The sequence below is a fragment of the Drosophila grimshawi genome, unplaced genomic scaffold (assembly GCF_018153295.1).
Source record: "Drosophila grimshawi isolate 15287-2541.00 unplaced genomic scaffold, ASM1815329v1 contig_1377, whole genome shotgun sequence".
Classification (NCBI taxonomy): Eukaryota; Metazoa; Arthropoda; class Insecta; order Diptera; family Drosophilidae; genus Drosophila; species Drosophila grimshawi.
Window position 1 is genome coordinate 5,454,775 of NW_025062900.1, and position 24,734 is coordinate 5,479,508.

The 24,734-nt window shown below is 36.1% G+C and overlaps 1 protein-coding gene across 3 annotated transcripts; it reads right to left on the reverse strand.

Moving 5' to 3' along the window:
* Window positions 1-1,331: 1,331 nt before the first annotated feature.
* On the reverse strand, window positions 1,332-24,693 carry LOC6562706 (polypeptide N-acetylgalactosaminyltransferase 5). 3 transcript variants are annotated; one of them, XM_032736014.1, is made up of 11 exons: window positions 24,648-24,693; window positions 24,012-24,081; window positions 9,378-10,400; window positions 8,804-9,150; window positions 8,527-8,693; window positions 8,149-8,467; window positions 7,315-7,492; window positions 6,790-6,970; window positions 2,843-2,982; window positions 2,549-2,782; window positions 1,332-2,478 (listed from the first exon to the last, which is right to left on the reverse strand). In XM_032736014.1, the coding sequence occupies exons 3-11, from the start codon at window positions 9,555-9,557 to the stop codon at window positions 2,332-2,334; spliced, it is 1,893 nt and encodes a 630-aa protein (XP_032591905.1). In that variant the 5' UTR covers window positions 9,558-10,400; window positions 24,012-24,081; window positions 24,648-24,693; the 3' UTR covers window positions 1,332-2,331. The 3 variants fall into 3 exon arrangements, with proteins under 3 accessions (XP_032591905.1, XP_032591904.1, XP_001989024.2); XM_032736013.2 differs by lacking the exons at window positions 6,790-6,970; window positions 24,648-24,693 and adding an exon at window positions 4,051-4,231 and having other exon boundaries at window positions 24,012-24,095; XM_001988988.3 differs by lacking the exon at window positions 24,648-24,693 and having other exon boundaries at window positions 24,012-24,094.
* Window positions 24,694-24,734: the final 41 nt, after the last annotated feature.

Genomic DNA, 24,734 nt, shown 5'->3' on the forward strand with positions numbered 1-24,734 from the left:
GTCGCATAAATTCTCACAAACAAAACAAAAATGCAAATTTTTCGTTGTAAATCAGCTGATTTCAATATAATTTTCTGGGCATTGTTTTTTGTCAAAGATGAGAAATAGCGAAAATTTGAGTCGAATTTGGATAATACTCATTTATAAACAGAAGTTTTCGTTTACAGTTGAGCAGCTAAAAATAATACAAAACGCAGACAATTTATTTTTGTTTTATCTTAATTTTTCATTGTTTTTCATTTTATTTATAAAATTTAAAAAGTTTCTAATTAAACAAAAAATACATCTTACAACTTGTGGCTTACACTGCAAACTATGCATTTTGTGGATCAATTTGTTTGATTTGTTGTTGTTTGTTTTTTTTTTTGGGAGATTTCACAATTATACAAATAATATTTAGCTAAACTAAATAGGAGATATTGTATTGCCGACTGGCCAGTTGCCAGTTTTAGTTGATTGATTTGATTGGATTTTGTTTTGCTAATTTAATGCTAAAATTAAAATTGCACCGTCACCAGTTCTATATATATATATATACTATATGTATATCGTCTCTATTGCTATATATATATATATATAGGTATGTATATGGTTGTTAAAAAATTAATTTAGCTAAAAAGTTTTACTTGGCTTTTACAGATTTTGTGTAAGTAGTATGTGTGTGTGGGGAGATATTTGTTGTTTGGGATATCAGTTTTATCAGGTGGTGTTAATTATTTTTCTTTAATCCTTGCTTTTAATTAAATACTTGATAAATATACATATATTTAAATATATATATTTATATATATACAACAGCAAAAATATGTAGTTAGAAGTTTGAGCACTTGTTGTTGTTGTTGCATGTTTTATAGTGCTGTTGTTGTTGGTGTTGTTGTTGTTGTTTTGGGTGTGAGCTACGTTTTAGTTAGACGCAAAACTTTTCGACTAAGTCTAAACTCTAAATTCGAACTTAGAGAAATACTTAATGCTAAATGCAATTTTTATAGTACAGTTTTTGCTTGCTTTTTACACACACACACACATACAGACACACACACACTCACATATATATATAGTATACCACACACACACACTCACATATATATATATATATGTATAAATAATTAATTTAAATGTATATTTTTAATAGCTACACTCTTTAAATTATTTACAATATTTTTTCTTCACATTACTTTGTTTTATGCATAAATATCAGTATATGCCTAAACTAAATATTTCTGTTTTTTTTTTACACTGTTCTTTTTATTTTTTGTTTTATGATATGCGTGCATTATTTTTAATTTTTGTTTCGAAATAGTTTTCCTTTTTTTTTTGTATACATTTAATGATTATGGTTGGAGAAAGCATTTTATTTATTAATGATATGCAGCGCATTTGTGATCCTCAACAAAGAAAAATATAAAACAAAAAAATAGATTTCGAATTTTATCATTTGGTACAAAGCGAAAGTAACTAAACAAAAAACAATGAATTTTAAGAAAAATAAAGCTTACAATTATTATTATTATTTACGTATACTATAAAAACACAACTCGGCTGAGAGCGCATAACTCGAACTTAGTTATTAGCTAGGGGAATGTGCGGGATGCTCTTGTTTTATATGTTTGTATTTATGTTTTACTGTTTCTCTGTTTACCATCCATTATATACTATACAATACAATACATATATATGTATATAGTTTTTCTTGGTTTAGCCGTTCTCCTATGACACATGTTAGTTTTCTTTTTCCATTTTCTTTCTGGTTGTTTTGTTGTTTATCTTTTAGTTAGTTACAGTTATATGCACTTGATGTAGTTATTATTTCTTGTTAGTTTCTGTTGTGAAGCACAATATGTCATTTAAATGCCAATTTATTGGTACTTGGTCGAGGCTAAGTAAATACATATATATTTATATATATTCAATTGCAATAATATATAAAACTAAACGCACTAATGCATACATACTTTATATATATATATATTTATATATATATAAATGTGCATATATACATTATCAATTGGGAAGACAATTGGCTGCCACAAAAGAGCAACAGCTCACACCACATACATACAGACAGAGAATGCTTATCCTCTTAGGCTATAACTTAGTACATATAAATGTAAACGAACAAAAATGCTTGAATCCTTGCTAGTAACTCAGCTTCTCCTCTCCTCTCTCGAACTCCAACTCCATTCTGCTCTCCTCTCCACTCCTTTCTTATAATGCTGGCAACTTAGTTAACAGTTTAAACACAAATTGGAAGTTCTCAGTTTAGTTTACGTTTAGGTTAATAGTTTGATGTATAGTTTTAGTTGTAGTTTTAGCCGCTGCTGACGGCAACAGCTAGTGCGCCTGCCACTTGAATTTCGACTCCATGAGCCACTGCTGCCCCTTGGCATAGTTGCACGGCCTCAGCAGCGGCGTGCTGGCATCGTCGCGTGTGGCACGCTGCAAACACTGACCCGTATTCGTATGCCGTATCCATTTCTCCTGTAAATTACAAATTGAGTTTAATACATGTAATGATAATAATAGTAATTAAATACTATGCCCGACTCACCTCCGCATCGTATACCCATTCCTGATTGCCGCCCATATTGTGGCAGCGCACCATATTCACGGGGCCATTGGAGCTGGCCGCATCGAGGCACAAATCATCGGACATTATTTGCTGCCTCTTCGTATAGGCAAACACCTGATTGCCACCAAGGCCATGGCAATAGCTGATGCCCACTTTTTCATTATACTTGCGACCCATCGTGTCCAGACAGGTTTCCGTCTCCGAATTGCGTATCTGCAAGGAAGTTCTCAATTCTAATTCAAAATCTCTGCAACAAAAAGCTCAAATACTCACCTCGCCCAGATAGTAGTAGTCCAGTGGCATTAAGCTTTCCGGATAGACGTTCTCCAAATACCAGCGGAAGCTTTTGCATTGCAGACGATCCCGCAACGATTTACGATCGCTAACATCACCAGCCGAAGCTTTGCGAGCGCCTAAAGTTCAAAAGGAGCAACAAAGAGAGAGGAGAGAGAGCAAAAAGAGTGCTTTTGAGTAAGCTTTCGCAGCGACTTTCCTTTCAAACATCAATGTTAGTGTGAGTGTAAGTGTTTTATTCTCTTTCGAGCTACATTCGTGTCCGTTAAAAGCTCTGTATTCGTGCAGCATTAAAGATAAGACTGGCAAGCAAACTGGGCAACAGAATTGTGTGCAAAAAGCTTATATAAAAACCAACACATATAAAAATACCCGACAAACATACAAATACATAAATATACTATTTACAAGTCATGCAAAAAATAAAAATATGTTTACATAGATAAAATACATATCTCAAGTGCTGCAAGCTGAAATTTTTGCTTAAAGTTAGGTCTGAAAAAAAAAACATTAGGGGTGTTCACTCAACTTTTTAAGCTATGCCAAAAAAGTACGAGCTGAAAAAATTGCGAATGCATTTTGTGGGTGATGGTTGGTGGTTGGTGGTGGGGGGGACATTAAACAGGCGTCTTGTGGTTGTGTGGTTTTTTTTGTTGGACAAAACAATAAGAAGAAACACAGTTAACTAAATAGACAAAATGGAACCTTGTGAAAGAGAGAGATGGGGGCAAAAAAGACACAGAAACAGGAACTGGAAGAAAGAAAACAAAGAAGACAAAACAAAACAATTTGCAAAAGAAATATACAAATACAGGTTGAGCATATTTGGGTTGTTGGGTGATTTGGTTTTGATTGGATTTGTCACGGCCATGCCATATAAATCATATATATATATATATATGAATTGTGGATATCATAAGTAAATTAAACATATATATATATTTATATATATATATATATATCTAAAAGTGCGTGTATATATAAGACAGACAGTTGCAAAATGCAGATATATATATATATATATATTTATTTATATATACGAAACAGATAACTATAGAGTTAGAGAGAGAGTGAAACAGAGAAACAGGAACAGTTAGGCAGAGTGAGTGAGATATTAAAGTGAAGAAGAAGCATTCGATGACATTTTGAGAGAACGAGAGAGAGAGAGATTGTTTTGTTTCGTTAACCTGGATAAAAACTGTAGTAGAACTCTTTCCAGTCGTCCAGCCAAACCTCAACCAGACGCGCATTATTGTGATTAACAATCTCCGTGGTGCCGCCTGGGAAGGTATACGGCGTTGACTTGCGAAAGACATGACCGACACGGGAGCAGGGCGCTATCTCGAGCACACCGCCACACATCCATACCTGGAGGAGGCGGCGGGTAATATCAGAAAATTGTCAATGTTTTTTTTTTACCGAGACAAAACAGAGTGGGCGAAAATGGGGAGAGAGAGAGAGAGAGAGAGAGAGAGAGAGAGAAGAGATGGTACACATCAATATGTACATCAATCAATATAAATCAGTCGAGCCAAGCGCAAATGTAGCGAGTACCTACAAGAGTAACGAGTGTGATCCCTATATGATCTGATATGGGCAGAAAAGATTCTTGTTTGTCTCTTTGATTGGACTAGGGAACTGTAAGCACTTAGAACGCCAGCTGCATGAAGCAAAAACTGTTATCTACTAAAATCAACGATTAGCTTTAGCGATTTAGTGTTACTTGTTATAAGAAATAACAACTAAACCTCTAGAACTAAACTAGAATCAGTTTTGCATGTAGTGAGTTACTGTCATAAGTAGAGAGACAATAAGCATGAGTAGTTGTCATAAATAACGATAAATATAGCGAGTGGTTATTGTAAGTAACGATAACTACAGCGAGAAGTTGTCGTAAAGTAAAAAAATATATCTCCAGCGATTACTTATAAGAAGCCACAAGACAAATAACGAGTAGTTGTAAAGAGTAGTTGTAATCAACGAGCAGTTAGTAACTAATAAGATTTATAACGAGTAGTTAGCAGCGAGACTCACAAGGAGTAACTCTAATTGGCAACGAGACTCAACAAGAGCAACTCTAATTAGCAAACAAGACTCACGAAGAGTAAGTGCTTACTAATTACTAAAACTCACAGCGAGTAGTTGCTGCCGATGAGCACCGACAACGAGAGCAATAAGACGCTCAAAATAACAAAGTGCATTCATTGATGAAACGAGTTGCAGACGACTAAACAAGTGGCGCAAAGTGCTTGACGAGAACAATCCTAGCCCACATACATAACGAGTAACGAGTAAAGATGCAAATAAAAATACAAAGAAAATTAGTAACAAACTTAGATGTATAAACTAAATACTAAAATTAATTACCAATTCGTGTTTTTCTTGTACTTAAATCAAAATCAAAATAGGCAACGAGTATTATTGATGTACGTTAAGTTTAGCTTAAGTTCAATGTTAAGGTTGGTTTTCGCAATACAACTGTGATGGGTACTCGATAGTAGTATTCATGTGTTATTTAAATGTAACAATTTTGTGGTTTCAACGTGTTATATATATATATAAATATATCGATCTGTATATCATAATTATTGTATGTGTGTGGTTTTTGGTTAGTTTGATTGTTAATAACATGTTTTGTTGTCAAGAACATTTAGAAGAGTCTCGGTTAAAAAACAATCAAGTGGAGAGCACACAAATAATCATAATCCATAATTAAAAAACATATGCCAGAGTGCGTTCTTGCTCAGTTGTTCAGTTAGATATATAGATACACATATTGTAAGCGACGACAGTGGCATTAGCTTTTAGCATATATATATATATATATATATATATATATATATATATATATATATATATATTGATTGTGTTGCAGTTACATTACATAATATGCATATGTAGGGTAATAGTTAGCTATAGTAGTTATTGTTATACATGTAGATATTATTATTACAATAAGTAGTTTCAACTTGTTGCATTTTATGCTCAAAACAATGTCAGTTGTTGTCTTTTTTCGTAGTTAGTGTTATTAGTATTTAGTAGCGCTTAAGTAAATCGATTTTTGGTTTTCAATATACCTTTGCAGAGGAAGATGCATGATTTATTATTAATTGGTTTTCTTGCTGGTAAAGTACAATTTAACAATAATAACTACGCTGTGAACCCATCAACAATTAAAGAAAAGATATATAAAGTACATCAGGTATACATGTTACCCCTGTCCATCTGTCATTCTGTATGACTAAGTCGATCTCAGATACTATGACAGTTAGAGAATTCAAATAAAGTTGATTTAATTTGATCGACAACTGCCCTGCCTCGTGAATATCGATAAAAATCGATTTGCAACATTAATTAAAGATACAATTCTAAAGATATAGCCTTCATATCTTTATATAACATACCCAAACATAAAATTGATAAACTATACAAGCTTTATTAAGATCGATAACAATATATTCTGTTAAACAAAAAGTGTTTTCATGTTGTAAAAACTACTATCGGCATGCCAAATATATATTTAAGAGCTGGTCTTCTAACTTGTATAAAATTTCTGTATGAATTTCCCAAAATCGTTGACTGTATACCAAATTTGTCTGTTATTAATTCTTATCAACATCAGACTACTATCAACTACAGAATTGATGAAAGTTTGATTGAAAATTAAATACTTATAGAAAACCTTATTTTACTATATAAAAAATCTGGCATTTAATCATGCTGCAAGGGTATTTGTAACTTCGGCAGACCGAAGAAAGCATTTGTTTCATTTGTTGTTTTTAGTAGCGAGTGAAGGCCAATTAGAATCAAAATTGTTATACTCAAAGTTGTGTTAGATGCGCATTATAAAAAACGGTTATTGTTTATGTTGTAGTAGTTGTTGAGTTTTGTATGATTTTTTTTGGTTTGTAGTTTTGTTTGCGAACCTGTGCTCATTGCATAATAGAAATCACGCCACTCGTCCAGCCACACCTCGGCCACCCGCGCCGCATTATGCAGCACAATTTTGGCAACGCCGCCCGGGAAGGTGTACGGCGATTTGTCGCGGAACACGTGGCCCACATGCGAGCAGGGTATAATTTCTAAAATGCCTCCGCATTGCCATATCTGAGAATATATTGGATATATATTCGTGATGTTTTCATACTTGTTTGTTTGTGTTGGTGTCTGTGATTAGCATATTATTTTTACATACATATTTTTCACATTTCGATTCTTTTCATTTTCAAAAAATAAATTAATTAATTAAAATAAACGAAAAAATTTGAAAAGAAAGAAAAATGCGACTTAAACTAAAAGTAATATAAGAGAGTGGAAATAAAACGAAAAAACGATATTATCAGAAAATATGTTTAGGCAAAATGGGCAACACTTTTTGCGGCTTGGCTGTAGCTGTAAGAACGAATAGAAAAAACCATAGTGGCGAAAAGATTTCATTGACTTTGCCTTACTCGAAACGACATCTCCAGATTCTCGCCGCCCCAAATGTCCATGCCCTCGTCATACGATCCGATCTCATAGAAGTAATCCTTATCGATGGAGAACAATCCACCAGCCATTGTTGGCGTACGCAGCGGTGCCGTGCGATCATTATTCCGACGTGCCATCTCACGTTGTGGCACGCGATACCTGAAATCAGAAAACAGTCTGATTTAGATAGGCACAAGGATATAAATATGTATAGTCGAATGACACTTGCTTAAAGTGAGTATTAGATAGATGTGAGCAGAGTAAAAATAAGTTACACTGATCTAGACGAGACAGATCGACTGGGAGATACCCTGAACACCTACATAATGTTGAGAAAAATAACAATCTGTCCTAATTTAGATTCAAATGATCTTTGACAATATTGGGAATTTCTTATAGATTTTTTAAACAATTAGAAAGCCTCTAAAGTAAACTTGCTGCTAGTAGTTTTTACATTTGATTAACAAAATCTGTGTTCCTTATTTGAGCTTAATGAAATTTGTACAGTTCATCAATAATATGTCTGGGTGTATATTATATCGATTCGAAGGCAAAATCTGAACAGTTATGTATTTGCAATAAGAAATCGACTTGTATCGTATATGAGAACATATTTCTTATTCGTACAGACAAGTAGGCTTTTGATACTAGACAAGAATATATATATATACTGTAAGATGTTTACTTACTAACTACTTTTGCACAAGTTTTAAACAGTTAAAATTTCTAACAACTATTTGAAATTGGAATTAAAGCTTCATCAAGCATCAAGTGTTATTAGGCTATTATAAATATAATTGTAAATCTCAACGCACCATCTAAAGTTGAGCTTCCAATTGAAGCCACCCCACGTGGAGTCCGAGGCTGTTATATACTCGAAAGTCTCATCCGAGATGACATCGATGATGGGACAAACGACCGTGCGACGATTCTGGACAATGCGCGCCAGGAGCGGCTCTAGCCAGCCCTCGGTGCACTCGCAATGCGCATCCAGGAATGTGATAACCTCGCCAGCCACATGCTCGGCGCCCAGCAAACGTGCCCGGATCAGGCCAGAGCGTTTCTCCGTGCGCAGCACGAACGTACGAACTGGCAACTTGGCCACATAATCCTCCAGCTGTTTGCCCAGGAAATCTGCAAGGAAAGAATCTAGTTAGAAATACTATTCAACTATTTATAATTCTACTAGTCACCTCGCTCGCTGGCATCGTCCACCAGGATGATCTCCTTGAGCAGGGAGCGCGGTGAGCGATTGATGACACTCCAAACGGTGCGCAGAAGCGTCGTCCACGCTTCATTGTGGAAGACTATCACAATTGAGGTGGTGGGCAGCTTTGAGGCATAGTGCTTGTGGCGACAACTAAAGCAGCAATCACAAATATATCATAAATATATATATAATAAAGTAAATATAAAATACATATATATTTTATTTTATTTGATTATTAAATCTGCCACTTTTGTACTTACTTCTCGTGCCGCACGTCGGTTAGCGAGCGATTTAATGAGATCATATCACTGGCCAGTAGATTGAATTGATTCTCCTTGAATTTCTCCTTCATGAGATCCTTCATGTCGGCGGGTATTTTAACGGGCTTGCCCATCTCACCCGGTTTGCCTTTGGATTCGCGAATTGTCGGCGCCTGGAACCATTTCTTTAGCAGCACACTGCGATACGTCATCGATATGCCGCCAGAGATGAAGCCCTGACCCATTATCGGCGCAATGCCTTCATCACCATCCAAGGATTTCTCTGTATTGATTTCATTATCGTTGACCAATTGATTGTCGTCCACCAAACGCTCAGCATTTGGCAGCTATAAACAAAGAAAGATACAAACATAAGTATTTATGTTTGTTTAGATTTTTTATTTGATTGGTTTTAAGTTTATTCTCAAAGATCTAAATTGATTGAAATTTGTTGATTTTCGAATATACGACATTAAAACCGGAAACAGTTGTATAATGGTTTAATTTAAAAATAAAAATTCACCTCTGGCAATAAATCAGAGTTGCACCTTAAGAAGCAATGAGCGTTACTAACCTCAACATCATATTCGCCGGCTCGCCTGCAACGCCAGCCATCTTTGCCTATGCAGTCCGAATAGTGGGCAATGAGCACAAAGTCAAAGATAAGCCAAACCAGTGAGGTGAGTAATACAATGCGGCAGGTGTTTGAACGCATGCGTCCCCGCATTTTGCGTGTGAAACTTTGCAGTGTCATGTTAACTATATTGTTTTGTTTGCAAACCTATTATTGATTGGTGTTGTTAGCTAGCTTGTTTATTTGTTTTTTGTTGTTGATGTGTTTAATTGTGTGCGACAAATTTAATTTGTTTCTGTCAGTCAATTCAGTCAGCTGGCAGCAATCAGCTTTTGTCTGTTGTGTAGCGTGGTGTGGTGTTTTTGTTGTAGTTAATGTAAACGATTTTACAGCATTTCACTTCTGTTAGTTGGTGTGAGTTGCTTGTAAGTTGCTGCTGTTAGTTGCCATAGATATGTTATTGTTGCTGTTGTTGCTCTGTTATTGTTGCCCTGTTGATTGGTTGCCCTATGTATTACAATGTATAACTTTTCTTATCAGACTTTTAGTTTGACAGGCGCTGTGAGCTCACTACTCCCTCTCTCTTTATCTCTCTCTCTTTCTCTCTCTTATTTTAACTCTTTGAAGCGTGAACTGCTTTTAATTAGATGCTTTTTGTTGTTGGGAATTGTTTTTGTTTTTGTGGTTGCTGTTGTTGTTACAGTTGGTTTGGCACATATGTGGAGCTTTCGCTCTTTCTGTCTCTGTCTCATGCTACGCACAGAGACAAACGTACGATTTCTCACTGTTAACTAGCAGTTGCCCTTCTTCTTGTCGCTGCTGCTGCTGCCGCATCCTCTCACTGTTGTTGTTGCTGTTTTTGTTGTTTGCTGATCCATTGAGACGACGTCCAAATTCTCCAGTGTCGCCTCGGCCTCAGCTCATGCTCCACACACAACAACCAGTTTCGATTTTGTTTCCGCCCTCTTCTCTCTCTCTATCTCTTTTTCTCGCACGCACCAAAGACCTTGAGAAACTATTCAACTGCAAAGAAAGGGAAAAAAAGAAGAAAAAAATGGACATTAACAAATAATAAACCAAAAATACAAGCTAGTATAATTTATGTATGTAAATACGGAAAAAAACGAAAGTTATTTCGTATTTGTTTGGATTTCGAGTTTATGGCTTAAAATACTTCTCTTTTTTGTTTTGTTTGATTGATATTTTAATGACGAAATCGCAATGACTTGCAATTATTGATTGTTATTATATTTTATAATTTAGCATTGTTTTCATTGCATGAACGCAAAGAGAAACAATAGAGTTCAATTCAAGCAACATTAATCCACAGCTAAATTCAACTTTTACTTTGCCAAACGTATTTTTTCTTTTGAAACCAATATCCCCCATTTATATACACTTTTTTTCTGGAATGCAAATTTGATCAATAATGTCAATAAATATTAAACATTCAAATACCTTTACCATACAAAATCCTCGTTACGCTGATAAAAAGATTTTCGCAAACAAAAGTAAACGTAAAGAAAAGAAAATAATTTGAGCACAAATTCCATTGACAAAGGTCAGAGTTGCAAGCAGCGATCCCAAAAATGCCACCGAAGCAACAACAACAAAAAGAAAACCAACAAAAGCCAAACGGAAACCGGCACCCAACAAGATGTCAGAGCCCGAGTCTGAAATCATGAGAAAATGCAGCGAACGAAAGGTGAGCGACTATCCGTATACCCTGTTAATGGTCATAATAAGCAAAAGAAACAGTTGTCTGTTTTATTAGAAATAAAATAAATAAATAATTATACGTAAATAATGAAAGATAAGAAAAAAACATAATCATTATTAATCTAGTATAAGTATCAATGCGAAACTTTTTGTCATGTCATTAATAACAAACGTATACTAAGACGAGCCTTGTTACCGAGCGAGGGTATAAGACAAAAGCGCAACTATTCTTAACGGTATTTTTTCGTATTTCTTTTTGCGTATACATAGCATGCATTTGAATCATTCATAAGGCATGCGACGAGTCCCAATGCTTGGCCTATCATAGACAAGATTACATGCAAGAATGAGAGGGGTTAGGAGAAAGACCAGTAGAAGGGGAGGGGATGTGGAAAGTGCATCCAAAACCAGTTTCGCATAACACGATGCACGCACACAAACACACTCGTCAAGAGCTGCTTGTTAACAGAGAGCGAGAGAGTGGATGAAGATGAAAGGTGGAGGGGAAGGGGAGGATAGAGGTCGACCTGGTAAAATATGCAGTTGCATGTGCAGAAACGAACCAAAAAGAGGCTAAAAACGAAGTGGGCAAATGACAGTCAGGCCACAGGCAGACGGCCCGAGAGCGCCACAAGAGTGCCCTTCAGTGCGTGCAGCATGAAGTCATCAATAATGCACTCAACAAAAAATAACAATATAAAACGGGTTTACAAATACACACACACATTCCACATATACATATACGTCGGTTAAGTCGAGTGTGTAATAATTATTTTTTCAAAAGCTTTATAAGTAATGCGTCAGCAACATTTCGTTTAATGTTTTATTCAGAAAGTACGTAAAACTAAAATGCGTGATATTTATTATTTATAAACATTAAAGTACGTTTGTGATTAATCAAATTAACTGAAATGTGAGCGAATTTAAAGGTAAACATACTATTATTATGCTGTCAGAAATAATAATGTGGCTTAATTGAAACTGTTATTGTAGAAGCCTTGACAAACAATTATTACCACTGTGCACTGCAAAATGAAAGTAAAAGCGTTCAATGTTAATGCTAATGCTGCTAAACAAACAGAAATTAACAGCTTGCTTACATAGCTGATTACACTGTTGAATATTAACTGTTAACTGTCAGTCTGCTAGGCAAATTCATTAATGGAACAATCAGTGTTCTTTTGCGTGTAATCAGTGTATATAGTTTATTGGCTTTATGCTATTAACATTAATAAAGACACTCCCATTAACACTTAATTATAATTCAATTGCAGGCAATTGAGGCAAACACACAGCAATCAACAAAATGCTCAACTAGAAGGAAAATCAGAGAGAGACAGAAAACAATGAGTTGATTGTGTATGTAAATGTGTGTATGTGTGTGTATGTAGGCGCTGACGGCGCCATCTGCAAACTAATGCTTTGATTTGGTGTTTATCGCGTTTTCTCCATTTCACTTCGGCGTCGCTTACAAGTTTCTTTTGCAGTTGTTGTTGTCGTGTTTCATTTAGTCAAAAGTTTTGGGGCTATGCTGCACACGCTGGGTCTAAATTACAATTTTGTATTTTAATTAAAAGTCGCACAGTGTGCTTTGCACTGTGTTCGGTAAGCTGTCAAAGTGTCATAAATTGAAAAGATGCCAAAGCTTTGCTCGGCGCCTCTTCTCTGTCCCTCACTGCTCTAACGCTCCACTCCATCACACTCACTTAAATTTAGAGATGACAGCGTGATGTGAACTTTGTCGACACTTCACGCACAGCAAATATAAATTGGAATTATGCCAACAACGACTTTTTGCAAATTGTAAACTACTTTTTTAGACCAACTTTTGAGCAGATTCAACCATTCTCAATTGACTAACAAGATAATTGTTGCTCAAATTATTAATTCATTTTTTTCGTGATCAAGTTTGTCAAAATTACATTTTATATCGTGATGTGCTGATTTTTACACGTGATAAAGGTCGTTCTCTTCTCGGTCCCCTCTCTCTCGCTCTCTCACACTCTATTCCACCAGCGTCTTTCTCTTTTGTAACACGAATCGAGTCAGCAAAGCGGAAGCAACAAATTTTTTTTTTTATAACACTTGCTGGCTGTTTATGGCTACTGATAAGCGTGACAACAGCGGAAGGGGCGGGTGCCGTCGAACAAATGTTAATGCCTTTGTGCGTGTGTGCGTTTTGTGTCGTGTCGTGGCACAAAAGTTGAGAGCACTTGTAAGACACTTTAACACGATTGTTGAGTGCACAACACACAGCCCCGCACCCGGCAACCATCTTACCCCTTCCACGGACACACAGCAATTAATTTGATGAAAATCTGTGTCAATTTCATGTGAAAAAGCCTTGACAGCAGGTGGGCAACAAGCAGCGCAGAAGATAACAGTAACAGTAACATAAAGCCGTTCGATTCGATTAGTTATGCTGTACGTAAGTGTAAGGCAGAGAGAGCAAGAGAGAGAGAGAGCTGCTTGACGTGGACGAGTAGTAGAGTAGCGGCGGAATAACAGTGCATTCGAAGCTCAAAGCTTTGAGCAATTATTAATGAATTGGCGCGTTGGCAAAGGTCACGTCAACATTAACAGAGATAACAACAACAACAACCACAACAGCAGCAATTATAAATGAAATGAAATTGTAACAGAAATTGTAATTAAGATACAGCAAAAACAAAAGCAAAACGAAAAAAAAAAGCAGAGTGCATCGAAGCGACCACAATTCGAAAACGTAAGCAATTAAACGCAATTAATGCAATTGTCAAATTGTGCAATTACGATCCCCTCTGGATGGACAATGAAAATTATTGTTGTAGCATCATGAAAAAGTGGGAACAATTTGATCGCAGACTGGTTTTCAAAGCATAATTATAGACTAACGACAATCACATACAAGATACAAAATCGGGCACTGTAATAAAATCTATAATGCAGAACGCCAAATAAAATTCCAAAAGATTTGTAATTAAAGCCCCATCCACAGCAGTCTGTTACTTTTACAGTTACTGTTAGTTGATAAACTAATGCAAATGAATATTTAACATTTAGTCCACACAGCAACCACAATTAAAACAAGTCTTATCATTATGCTGTTCAAATATGAGTCAAACATTTCACACAAAAAATTATTTATTTACACTCATTAAACACTAGACATAAATTAGAATTACTACATTAAATGCCACATCACATTCTCAAGATTTATTCAACTCAAGTGCAAATGGAAGCCACAGTGATAAGTTGCTGTTAAATATGAAGAATTCATTATCAAGAAATGTTAAGCACTTGACATATATTCCACAAAACAAATAACATTTTTATTTAACATCTCGTATGCATCTTCATCATCATTATTAATACAACTGTTGTGGCGTCCACATTTAAATTCATTATTCGAATATGCGCCCAGTGAGCTTAACAAAATAAATCACTGGCTGTTAAGTCGAGCGCAACACACATTTTGTATAATTAAGCACGCGTATTTGGCACACATAAATACACACAACGAGATCCCAAATCCGACAATAACAACTGTAAAAACGAAAATTAAATCCCACAAAAAATACCGCATAAATTGTGAGAGCGAAAATAAAAACACAACATAAAAACCAAAATCACATCAAAGCGACGCACCCGCGACCACTGTTATACCCCCTCGCCAACTCTCTCACACAGTCGCTCTCTCTCTCTCTCTCTCGCTCTCTTGAATGCTGTACAGCAACTGCAAGTATAAATAACAGGCGCTGCACTTGGCGCTTTAATGATCCATGATGGCCAAACGCTTGCCTTAACTCACACAGAGAAAGAGAATGGGAGAGGAGGAGGAGAAAGAGTAGAAGAGAAGCGCGTAATTTATATTGCATACGAATTACGATCATTTCAGTCAGTTACATGTTGACATGCACAGCAGCCGCCCGACGGCGACACTGTTACAAATTAGCGTTATAAATACAATACACACACATACGCACATACAGACACGAACAGACACGTTCCACAAATAAACGACTAGCGTCTTATTCAGCGTCATAAACAACACAAAATAAAACAACAACAAAAAATGTGCTCAGCCGGCACAAAGGGTTAGTGAACTTCCCCACTTGTCAGACAACAGTTGTTGAAAAATAATAAAAATTAGAATGTTCATTTGCCAAACGGCTGTCGTCTTATCGAATTTTGATTAACTGCACGCAACAATTTTAGATTTTAAGACTAAGCCGGCAAATATCTAACTAAAAATCTTATAAGTATTTCAGATATCTAACAAATTTCTTTTATTTAAATGTAATTTTAAATTTTATTTTTTATTTAATTTAATCCGTTTATTTACTTCTTGTATTTTTTTGTGTCGACTGACTTTGACATTAAATAAATAATCAATCAGCTGTGGTCTCAAACATTTTTTTCATATCAAAGTCAAGCGATTCTTAATTAAATCCAAATACACAATTAGCTTTCCTCAACTTTTTCATACGCATCAAATGAAAATTAACGCTAACTGTACATTTTTAAAATGTCTGTTAAATTTCAATTTGACCTCTTTTTTATTCTTCACTATAGTTAAAATGCCTAAATAAATTACATAATCACAGTCATTTCATTTCATGACTAATGAGGTCATAATTAAAACTCCATTTGAACCACATTAACCCAGCTAGTCAAAATCAATATTTAAGGAGCTATCGACACGAAACACACAAATATAAAAATATGTTGGCAGGCAAGTTTATAATGAGAGCAGAGCGCGAGAAGCTGTGTAAATATGCCAAAATATGCCAAAATATACTTGAATATAGTCTCAAAAACAAATATTCAAAACATCTGCTCAAACCTATTCGCCCATTTATTTGTCAATACAACAAACAAAAAAGTAAAGCAAGTAAATATTTCAATGGATTTGCCGCGCTAGGCTTAAGTTCTCAAGGGCCCAAAACAGAAGCAAGAAACATTAACAACAATTTACAAACGGTAAGGTGAAGAAGGAGAAAAAGACCTGTCGAGCGAAATGCGAGAAATGTGACAAAGTGGGCAAATCTATGTTTGTTTTGTATATCCCCCTAGAAATTACCCACCGACCCAAAAGAAAGCCGTCATCATCATCGTCATCGTTATCATCATCATTATCATTGAGCCATCAGTTATTCCGCGCGTTGCCTGCCTGTCTTACGGCATTTCAGCATTTCAGCAGCTCATAAAGCGAATCTCTGGCGCAAAATCCAAAAAAAAAAGTAAACGAAACAAAACAAAAGAGAATTATTCCGTTACGTAAATCGAAGATTAAATACTCTTCTAGTGCGGAAGAGTTCAACTGCTAACTATTAATTACAAAATTGTTCCTTTAATATATATAGATATAGTTTAATGTTAATAATTTTTAACGCATATGTATTGTTTTCGATTTGGAATTTCATTCATCCAAAATGTATTTCACACAAAAACTCATCTTTCGACCGATTGTTCCTATAAAAGCTACATGATGTGGTAATCTGATGTTTATGATTTTTCTGTTTAAATGTTATTAGTTTAATAATAATTACATCTAATAATTAATTTTAGTTTTAATTGCTTATTCAACATAAATGTTTTGCACATGAAAGCTCATCTTTCGAGCGCTTGTGCATATGACAGCTATACGAGTATGATATAGTTATTCGATCCGACTGACTCTGACTCAACTACTGCTCATTCCAAAGTTCATTAAGAAAGCTTTAAAACTGGGCAAACCTACGCATAGATAGAAGGTCGAAAATGGCTATATCGAGACTCGTCAAATAATGCTGATCGGTAAAACATACTTAAAAACGTCACATACGTCTCCAATGCACTACAAACTATCCCATAAAAGATAACACACTCTGACAAAGTCAGAGTAGTAGAGCAAAATATGCGAAAGCAAAAAAAAAAATGGTAAAATTTTCATGACACGCATTTTAATTAAAAGCAAATACGGACTATGAAAAAGCAGTGGGGTTTTGGGAGGAGAGAGGGGGGCGGTCGGTCATTTCGTCCATAAAGCCCGCGCTAATTCCGAACAATTTGTATGGTAAGTTTGCACGAGTTTTCTCCCACCACCACCACCATTTTCATGGCAACAATCAAAAACAAAAGAAGGAAAAAAAAACTGATATAAATGAGGAGCAGAGCTGAGCAGACTAAACAGAATGCCCAGTGGAGGGATTCAGATTCAGATTCAGTTTCGGATTCGGATTCGTATTCCGATTCTGATTTCGCTGTGTGTGCTGCTGCTGTTAAATGTAGCAGAAGTGGGCGTGGCCGTGCGGTTAGAAAGCAGAGAAATATGCTAAATGGAAGTGCGCGGGGGCGAGACAGACAGACGGACGGGTGGACAAACCGTTTGCATGGCAATTGCTCATTGCCAGCGTTGAAAAAGTTGCTCAGTTTTTAAAGCACTTAAAACAACAAAAAGTTTTCGCTTGGTGTTTTTTATTTTTTCGCATGCAATTGAAAAAAGTTTGTTGAGACAAGTAAAGAGCGCTCTGCTTAACAGATACCCTGTAAGGCGTATTTCAAATATATTGAGTGGAATTTTGAGATCTTTGAAGAATATGTATTTTTTAATATATTAACAAGTTAGTTTTAAATGATTACTTTATCTCATGTAGTTAAATAATTATTAAATTTTTAATATATATTTTTTTAATGATCTATTATATTTATAATTTATTTAGTAGCACTTTTTTACTTCACTCACACAGAAAATGCGACAAAAAACAAGCGCTAAAAAGTTTTTTTGATTTGAGGTTTGACATTTGGTCCATGGCATTTTTTTTTTTAATGTGACCCATCAGCGGACGGTGCTTTGACCCGCATCATTAACTTCGTGCCATGTGCTCATTACAAGAGCACGACAAATAACGATGTTCATGCCATGAAACTAAACACGATTAGTGGAAGTAGTAGTGATGGAAGAGGGCGATTTTAGGAAAGCATTGTTTGACATTTGCAAATCTAAGGCATATTGTTATTAATTCGTCTTCATTTAGAAATCAACTTAAATAAACCGTTGCCCTTAAATCACAATTCATTTTGTGCTAAGTTAAATTTTTTGATTAATGAAATTCGGCTGAATTAAAATCAACGCTTTAGGCTGGGCTATTCCACTCCCCACAGTAATAAAATAAGTCACACATAAACACACACACACGAACATTTACTGCAATAACGTGCACGCATGAACATTAACAGCTGTTGACATCATTTGCTGCTTCTTCTTTGCGGTTTGTCAACCCAAACTGCCTGCATAAAACGCACAGACGCCGACAAACCCAAAATACTTGTCAGCTCTCTTTGTGTTCCTTCTCCTCCCTCTCTCATTTCTTTTGCTGCTTTGTTTTTTTCTTTTCTCTTTCCTTTTCTTTTCTTTGGTTGGGCCATTAAAATGTTATTTCCTTATTATTGCCCTTAGCTTAATCGTCCTGCTCAACAGCATCAGCGACCCATTGGGGACCACTCAACATGTGAATGAAACGTTCGTTGACTAACTGACTGACGGACGGATGGACGGACTGACTCAGTGGGAGAATGACAGTATTGTAGATGGACTCGCGTTGGCTGCGTGACAGCGACAATGGAACAAACACAAAACGCACACACACACACATGCACATTTCTACAAGGCATAAGTTTTGTGTGTGTCGTGTGTGGCCACGTAATCTTCAGCTTTCGTTTGTGAGGCGCCAAACACAAACACAAACAAAAACACACACACACATGCATTCAAACAGAGCAAAGAGTGTTGAGAAACGTCCCCTTCTAACTTTGTCCATAGAACAAAACTGCAAGCAAAATATAAGTAAGAGTGTTATGCTTGATTATCGTGCTTGACTTGGCAGATACCCTGTTAACTATGACTATGCTCATTTGTACTCGATTTTGCTTTTAATCAACCTTTCATATTTGCAATCAAAGCTGTGCTTTAGCAAAAATACATTTTTTTTCATTTTAAGCTACACTTGCACACCATTTTCGACTTATGTAGGGTAGCATACAGAACTTTTTGTAGCTGCGTCACGTCTATTATGATTATTATAAAGCAAAACCCCACAACAACAACAATTCAACATGCATATGCAAATTTTTTGAGTAACAAGCTACAATCGATGAGTTTTTAATGCGATTACTGTGCCCAGCTCAAAGAGAGCCACAAGCTGACCCAAACCAATCCCCCCCCCCCTCCCCCTACCTACCTACCTGATAATGCTAAAAACATTGAACTAATTAAAAACTTGCGTAACTTTTGGACCACCCTAATGCCCTGGAACTGAGTACTGTAGCTACAGTGTGGGGGAGGGGTATCAGTGGAAGGCCTCTCTGTCGCCCAGTAGCATGGCATACTTTGCAATTAGCTTAAGTGCAGTCAGGCGTAATGACGAGTCGTCAGTCGGTTTGAATCAAAGTCTAGACAACAATCAATTTTAAGGTATGCAACTAGCAAACTTAACTGGGAATGGGAACTAAAACTATGCACGTGTGGATGTATCTATGTATGTGTGCTGTTATGAGTATGTGTGTACTGTTATGTATGTTTGCTGTTATGTTTACTACACACTCGGCAAGTGTCTCACAAACCACTGAGTGCAAAGCAATGTTAAACAAATGTTTTTCAAATTGTTGTCAGCAGAATGGAAATGTTTTGCTTTTTTTAAATGTTTTTTGTTTAGAGGGTTGTTTCTTAATGAATTACTAATTCATTAGCACAGAAACTGGCTTTGGTTGTGCATAATTTATTTACATCATTTTTATCAAATATTTATTCCAACTTTAAAACTACGTTTGTTATTGGAAATAAAAAAATAACACGCAATTGCTCAATATATATAATTATAGTAAAGACATGTTAATTTCTAGCCAGCCAAATTAAAAACAGCAGTCAAAAATAAATTTAGGAATCGATAAGGACGGAAAGTTAAAATTCTCAGTTCATCAACATGAAACAAATTGTGTGTATTATGGGGGAAAATAATTACTTAATGAGCAGCCCTCGACGAATTGATAATATTTTTCATTTTTTTCTTTTCAAGCAGAGATTTTTTCCGCTTGTTAGTTGCGTGGCGTTTCATGCGCTAATAGTTGCCAACCCAGCCAAACAAACAACAGTTGATCAACATTTATGGGGTCGCCAATGTTGTTGTTGTTGCTGCTGTTACTGCAACTCCAGCGTTGCCAACCTTGGCAAAAATGCTGCGCTGGCGTTGCTTGCTGCGTTGGCGTTGAGTTGACTACGTCTGCTACTGGCTGCTGCTGGCTGCTGTTGTTGTTGCTGTTATGGCTCCGTGGCTTTGTCAAGTACACACAGCAGAAGAAAAAATGGCCATGAAGGGGGAGTCAAGCAATGTATGGCTCATAAATTTCTTGCTGCTTTGCAATATGATATATATATGCAGTATAATTGAATTAAGTTTCTGTATGTGTGACGTATGTGGTATGTTCATGTGTGTGTGTTCAATGTGCTGTTAATTTTAAAATTAAGCACATAAATAAGCAAACTGTTTTAATTTGAAAAATATAGCATAGATAAAAAAAAGAAAGCGCAAAGAATAACGAAATTTCTATGCTCCAACAGCACTCATTGTCCCTTGTTAGAATTGGGTAGAAGTAATGTGAACTAACATTGGCTCTTATTAGTATTGGAATATGAGTAATGTAAAGATTACAGATTATTGTAGTTTACAGAATTTTATAAGTGTCACACAAATAATTATGCTTAACTGTTATTGAAGGACACACACACGCACACACAGAAGATAACATGCGTGTTAATTAAAAGACACACCTAAGTGTTAATAACTCCTCTAATTTTGCATAGCTTATTAACAGCTGTGAACTGCTCGGTAGAGATAAGGTAAGGGTATTCAATCACAAAAACAGTCAGCTCTCAATGTGCAAAACAGTAAAAAAAAATAAACATGTGGCAATAAAAGAAATTATATTTCTTTTTACTCGCATTTAATGGAATTTTTTATGTTGTTTTTTTTGTTGCTAGTTGCGTACGTAAAAGAAAAGTGACTTGTTTTTAGTATGGTTGTGAAACTTTTGAGTATGCTAAAAATAGACAATAGAAGAGGGCTTTAAGATTGTACAAAGAACACGAGCTTAGTTGTCATAAAAAGAAAAAAAAGCGATAACAGAGGGCTGCAGGTGGAGTTCTCTGCTCAAGTAACAAAGTACTTGCCAGCCAAAATGCTGCGTAATCATTTTTGGAAGTTTCATAGATTCAATTGTGAGAGAGAGCGAGAGCGAGAGAGAGAGGAAGAGGAACAGCGAGAGAACAAGTGGAGTAAAAGCTGTGCAAATATCAACGTCAGCTTTAGAGATAAAACTGTGAAATGAGCGTGCGTTTGCATGTGTTTGTGTGTCGAGTGGCAGACATTCCAAATAGTAAAGACAACAAGAACATCACACAAAAGCAATAGCAAAAAAGAAATAAGGCCAATGATGCTTGTAATTGTAGCCAAAGCAGCAGTCGTCAACTTGACAGCGTTTTTGTTGTTGTTGTTCTTTCTCTTCTCCTTACTGGTGCTGCTCTTGTGGTTGTTGCTGTTATTGTGGGCGTGCAGCAGTTAAGGCCACGCAAAAGTCCCAAGGCAATTTTGGTATGATATGAGAGTGAACGAGAAATAGAGAGTCGAAAATGCACATAAAGCACCCAGCAACGAACTAGTGAATGACCCCTCACTACAGAATGCATTCTGTATGAACACAATTCATTATACAGCAATGCTTTTGTGCAATGTGTTGTGAAGCATAAAATATATTTTAGATAAGTCCTCAAATTATATATGTTGTAAACTTTCTATTTTTTTTATATATAAATAAATAAATTGTGAATGTTGCTTCACATTTTTCCATATTAAATGTAAATTACATAATATGTATATATATCTTGGTGTATAGAGACGTATAATGTTCCTTTTACAACCCTTACATAACAGGTTAATGCAGCATGTAGGGATTTGAAGCTACACCACCTATAAAGTATACATTACGAATCGAATTCGTCAGGGAGTCTGTTCGCAGCTAGGTGCAGCACATGGCACATGAGAGAAGAAAAAGTGTACAATGTGCGAGTTGCTTTGAAAGTGATTAACATTTTATGTGAGGATAGCCGCTGGCTGCTGTTGCTCTTGTTGATGATGATATGATGGCCTCACCGCAGTCAATCAAGCAACAAGAGTGAAAAGTGCAGCAAAAAAGAAAAACGAAAAGAGGAAAAGAGAAAAAAACACACCGATGAACAGAATGAACTGCAAGGATGCAAATTCGCTTCGCATGAACTACTCTTCACAACTTTTTTTTCTGTATGCAAACATAGTTATCTTGTTTTTTTCGCATTTCTTTCTGTCTTCTTTATTTTTCATTAACACGCCAAAGCAATCAATAAAGTAAACTTTTTTTCGCAGTTTAAGATGTGCGTTAAAATACCCTAGCTTTATTGTGTCGTCATAGAAATTGAGGAAATTAGCCACGATTAACTTTATTGTAAAATAAAAACACCAAATGACATTTGTTCATTTCACAATTTCAAGCATTCTTCAAGTACCGTTATACGGTAGGCTCAAACTGCCATTTGACACTGTGGGGAAATCTATCTAAACAGCATCCATTTCCAGTTGCTCATTTGTAATGAATGTTGCTGCTATTGCAGGTGTTTTGTGTGTATGTGTGTGTGTGTGTGTGCAAGTCTCTCTCCATGTGTGTGTGTGTGTGTAGTTTTAGTGCCTGTCTGACTCTGAGGGGAATTGCGCGCTTTTGATGGCTTTCTCTTGAACAACTTTGGACACTGCAATAACAACAACAACAATCTGGGCATATTAAAAGCGGCTAGTTATCTGTTTTTGTGGCCAGTGTTGCCGTGGCCCACTTTTATAGCTCCATTTGGTCACATAAACAGCAGCAGCAGCAGCAGCAACAGCAGACACATTTAGAGCCAGAGACATCTCTGCAGCAATTAAGTACTCGACTCACGCAAACTCCTAAATACACTGGCAGCATTTTTGTATACAAAGATGTTGAAATAGAAATTAAAATTACAGATGTGTAAGACATCATTTTTAATAGTAGAAAGTAAAATCTACATTTAATTATAAAAAAAATTTTCAAGCAACTTTGTTATCAGTAGAAGAATTCCAGAAATCGCACTTCTTCAGAAATGTTAAGTGAGTAATCTTATGATTATCTATTATGTATTTTGGAAGATTCATTTGCAAAAACAGTAAATAATATCTTAAAATCTTAAATAATAATTTTTATTATTTGAAGTAAGGATTACTTAACATTCAGCAAACATAAATGTGGCTTTTAGATAGTTATAGGAGTTGTCAAAATTACATTTGTTTTCTTAAAGTGTAACAGGCGATAATGCAGAATGCAATCACAATTTTTATGTTCCACTCTCTCCCCTCTTGCTCTCTGTCGCTCAGGTGGTCAAATAACGAGCGAAGAGCACTTAACATTAATTACAATTGCAACGGCGGCCCTAATGCAACTGCTGATTCCACTGTGCAACGACTGGACAGTTTCAGTCTGATAAAAACCAAAATGAAGCAGCAGCAAAAAACACATTTGCGAAGCTGCAGCGCCAAATGGATGCATAGAGCAGACCAGATAAAAGAAAAAACTGCGACAAGTAAAATACACACAGATGAATAAAAAGCGGATTGCAACTGCTGCTGCACTGCCTGAATTCCAAATAGGAGCAAGTGGTCGGCGAAGGGGGGGTGTCTGTATGTGTGCAAGTGAACCGGTTTAATTGAGCGACCTCCAATAAGAATCAAGTTCACGGCAATCACACACACACACACACACACGCACACAAAAATAAGCCGCTAAACGTACTCCAAACAAATAATAAGTAAGCGAAATCAAAGCAACTGCAAATTGAGTATTTTATTTTTAACATACCCGTTGCGCAGTCGGCGTCGCCGTTGGCGTCGCTGTTTTGGTGGCAGAGGCAGCGTTCCAAATAAAATTCCTGTGAAACGGAAAAAAACACACACACAGAAAGGAAGTTAAAGATAGAACGGCTGAGGTCTATGTATCAGGGGGATGCAGGGTGCGGGGTGCGTGTGGGCGACCCGGTTTATTTACACATTTTGTATTTAATACGAAACCGCGCCTGCCGCACTTTCTACAACAACCACAACAACGACGACAAATATTCGTAGTTTTCTTTGATTATTTTTTCCCGTAGTAGGTATTCAAATGCCTGCGCACACACACACACGCATACGAACGCGATATTTCGTTGTGTGTGTGCGTGTGTGTTGTGCTGGTGTGTTTCCTCGGATTACTGGAATAAAGTGCACAACGCGAAAAATGACCAAACAATTTTCACTCGCTCGCACTTCATTTATTTTTATTAATCATCATTTTTTTAATGTTTTTTGTTATAAGCAATCGCAACGTCGTCATGCATTTAACGTATGCATGGTGTACATTTCTCTTAAATATATATACATATGTGTATTTAATCTGTGCACTGTGTTTTTATCAGACGCGAAATTAACAAATAATTTATATTCGGCTTGAAATACATACAAAAACAGAGCACGCCACGCGTCCGAACAGTTTGTTGAATCGGAAAAGAATGAGTGGAGAGCCCAATGTAATTATCGATATATCGAT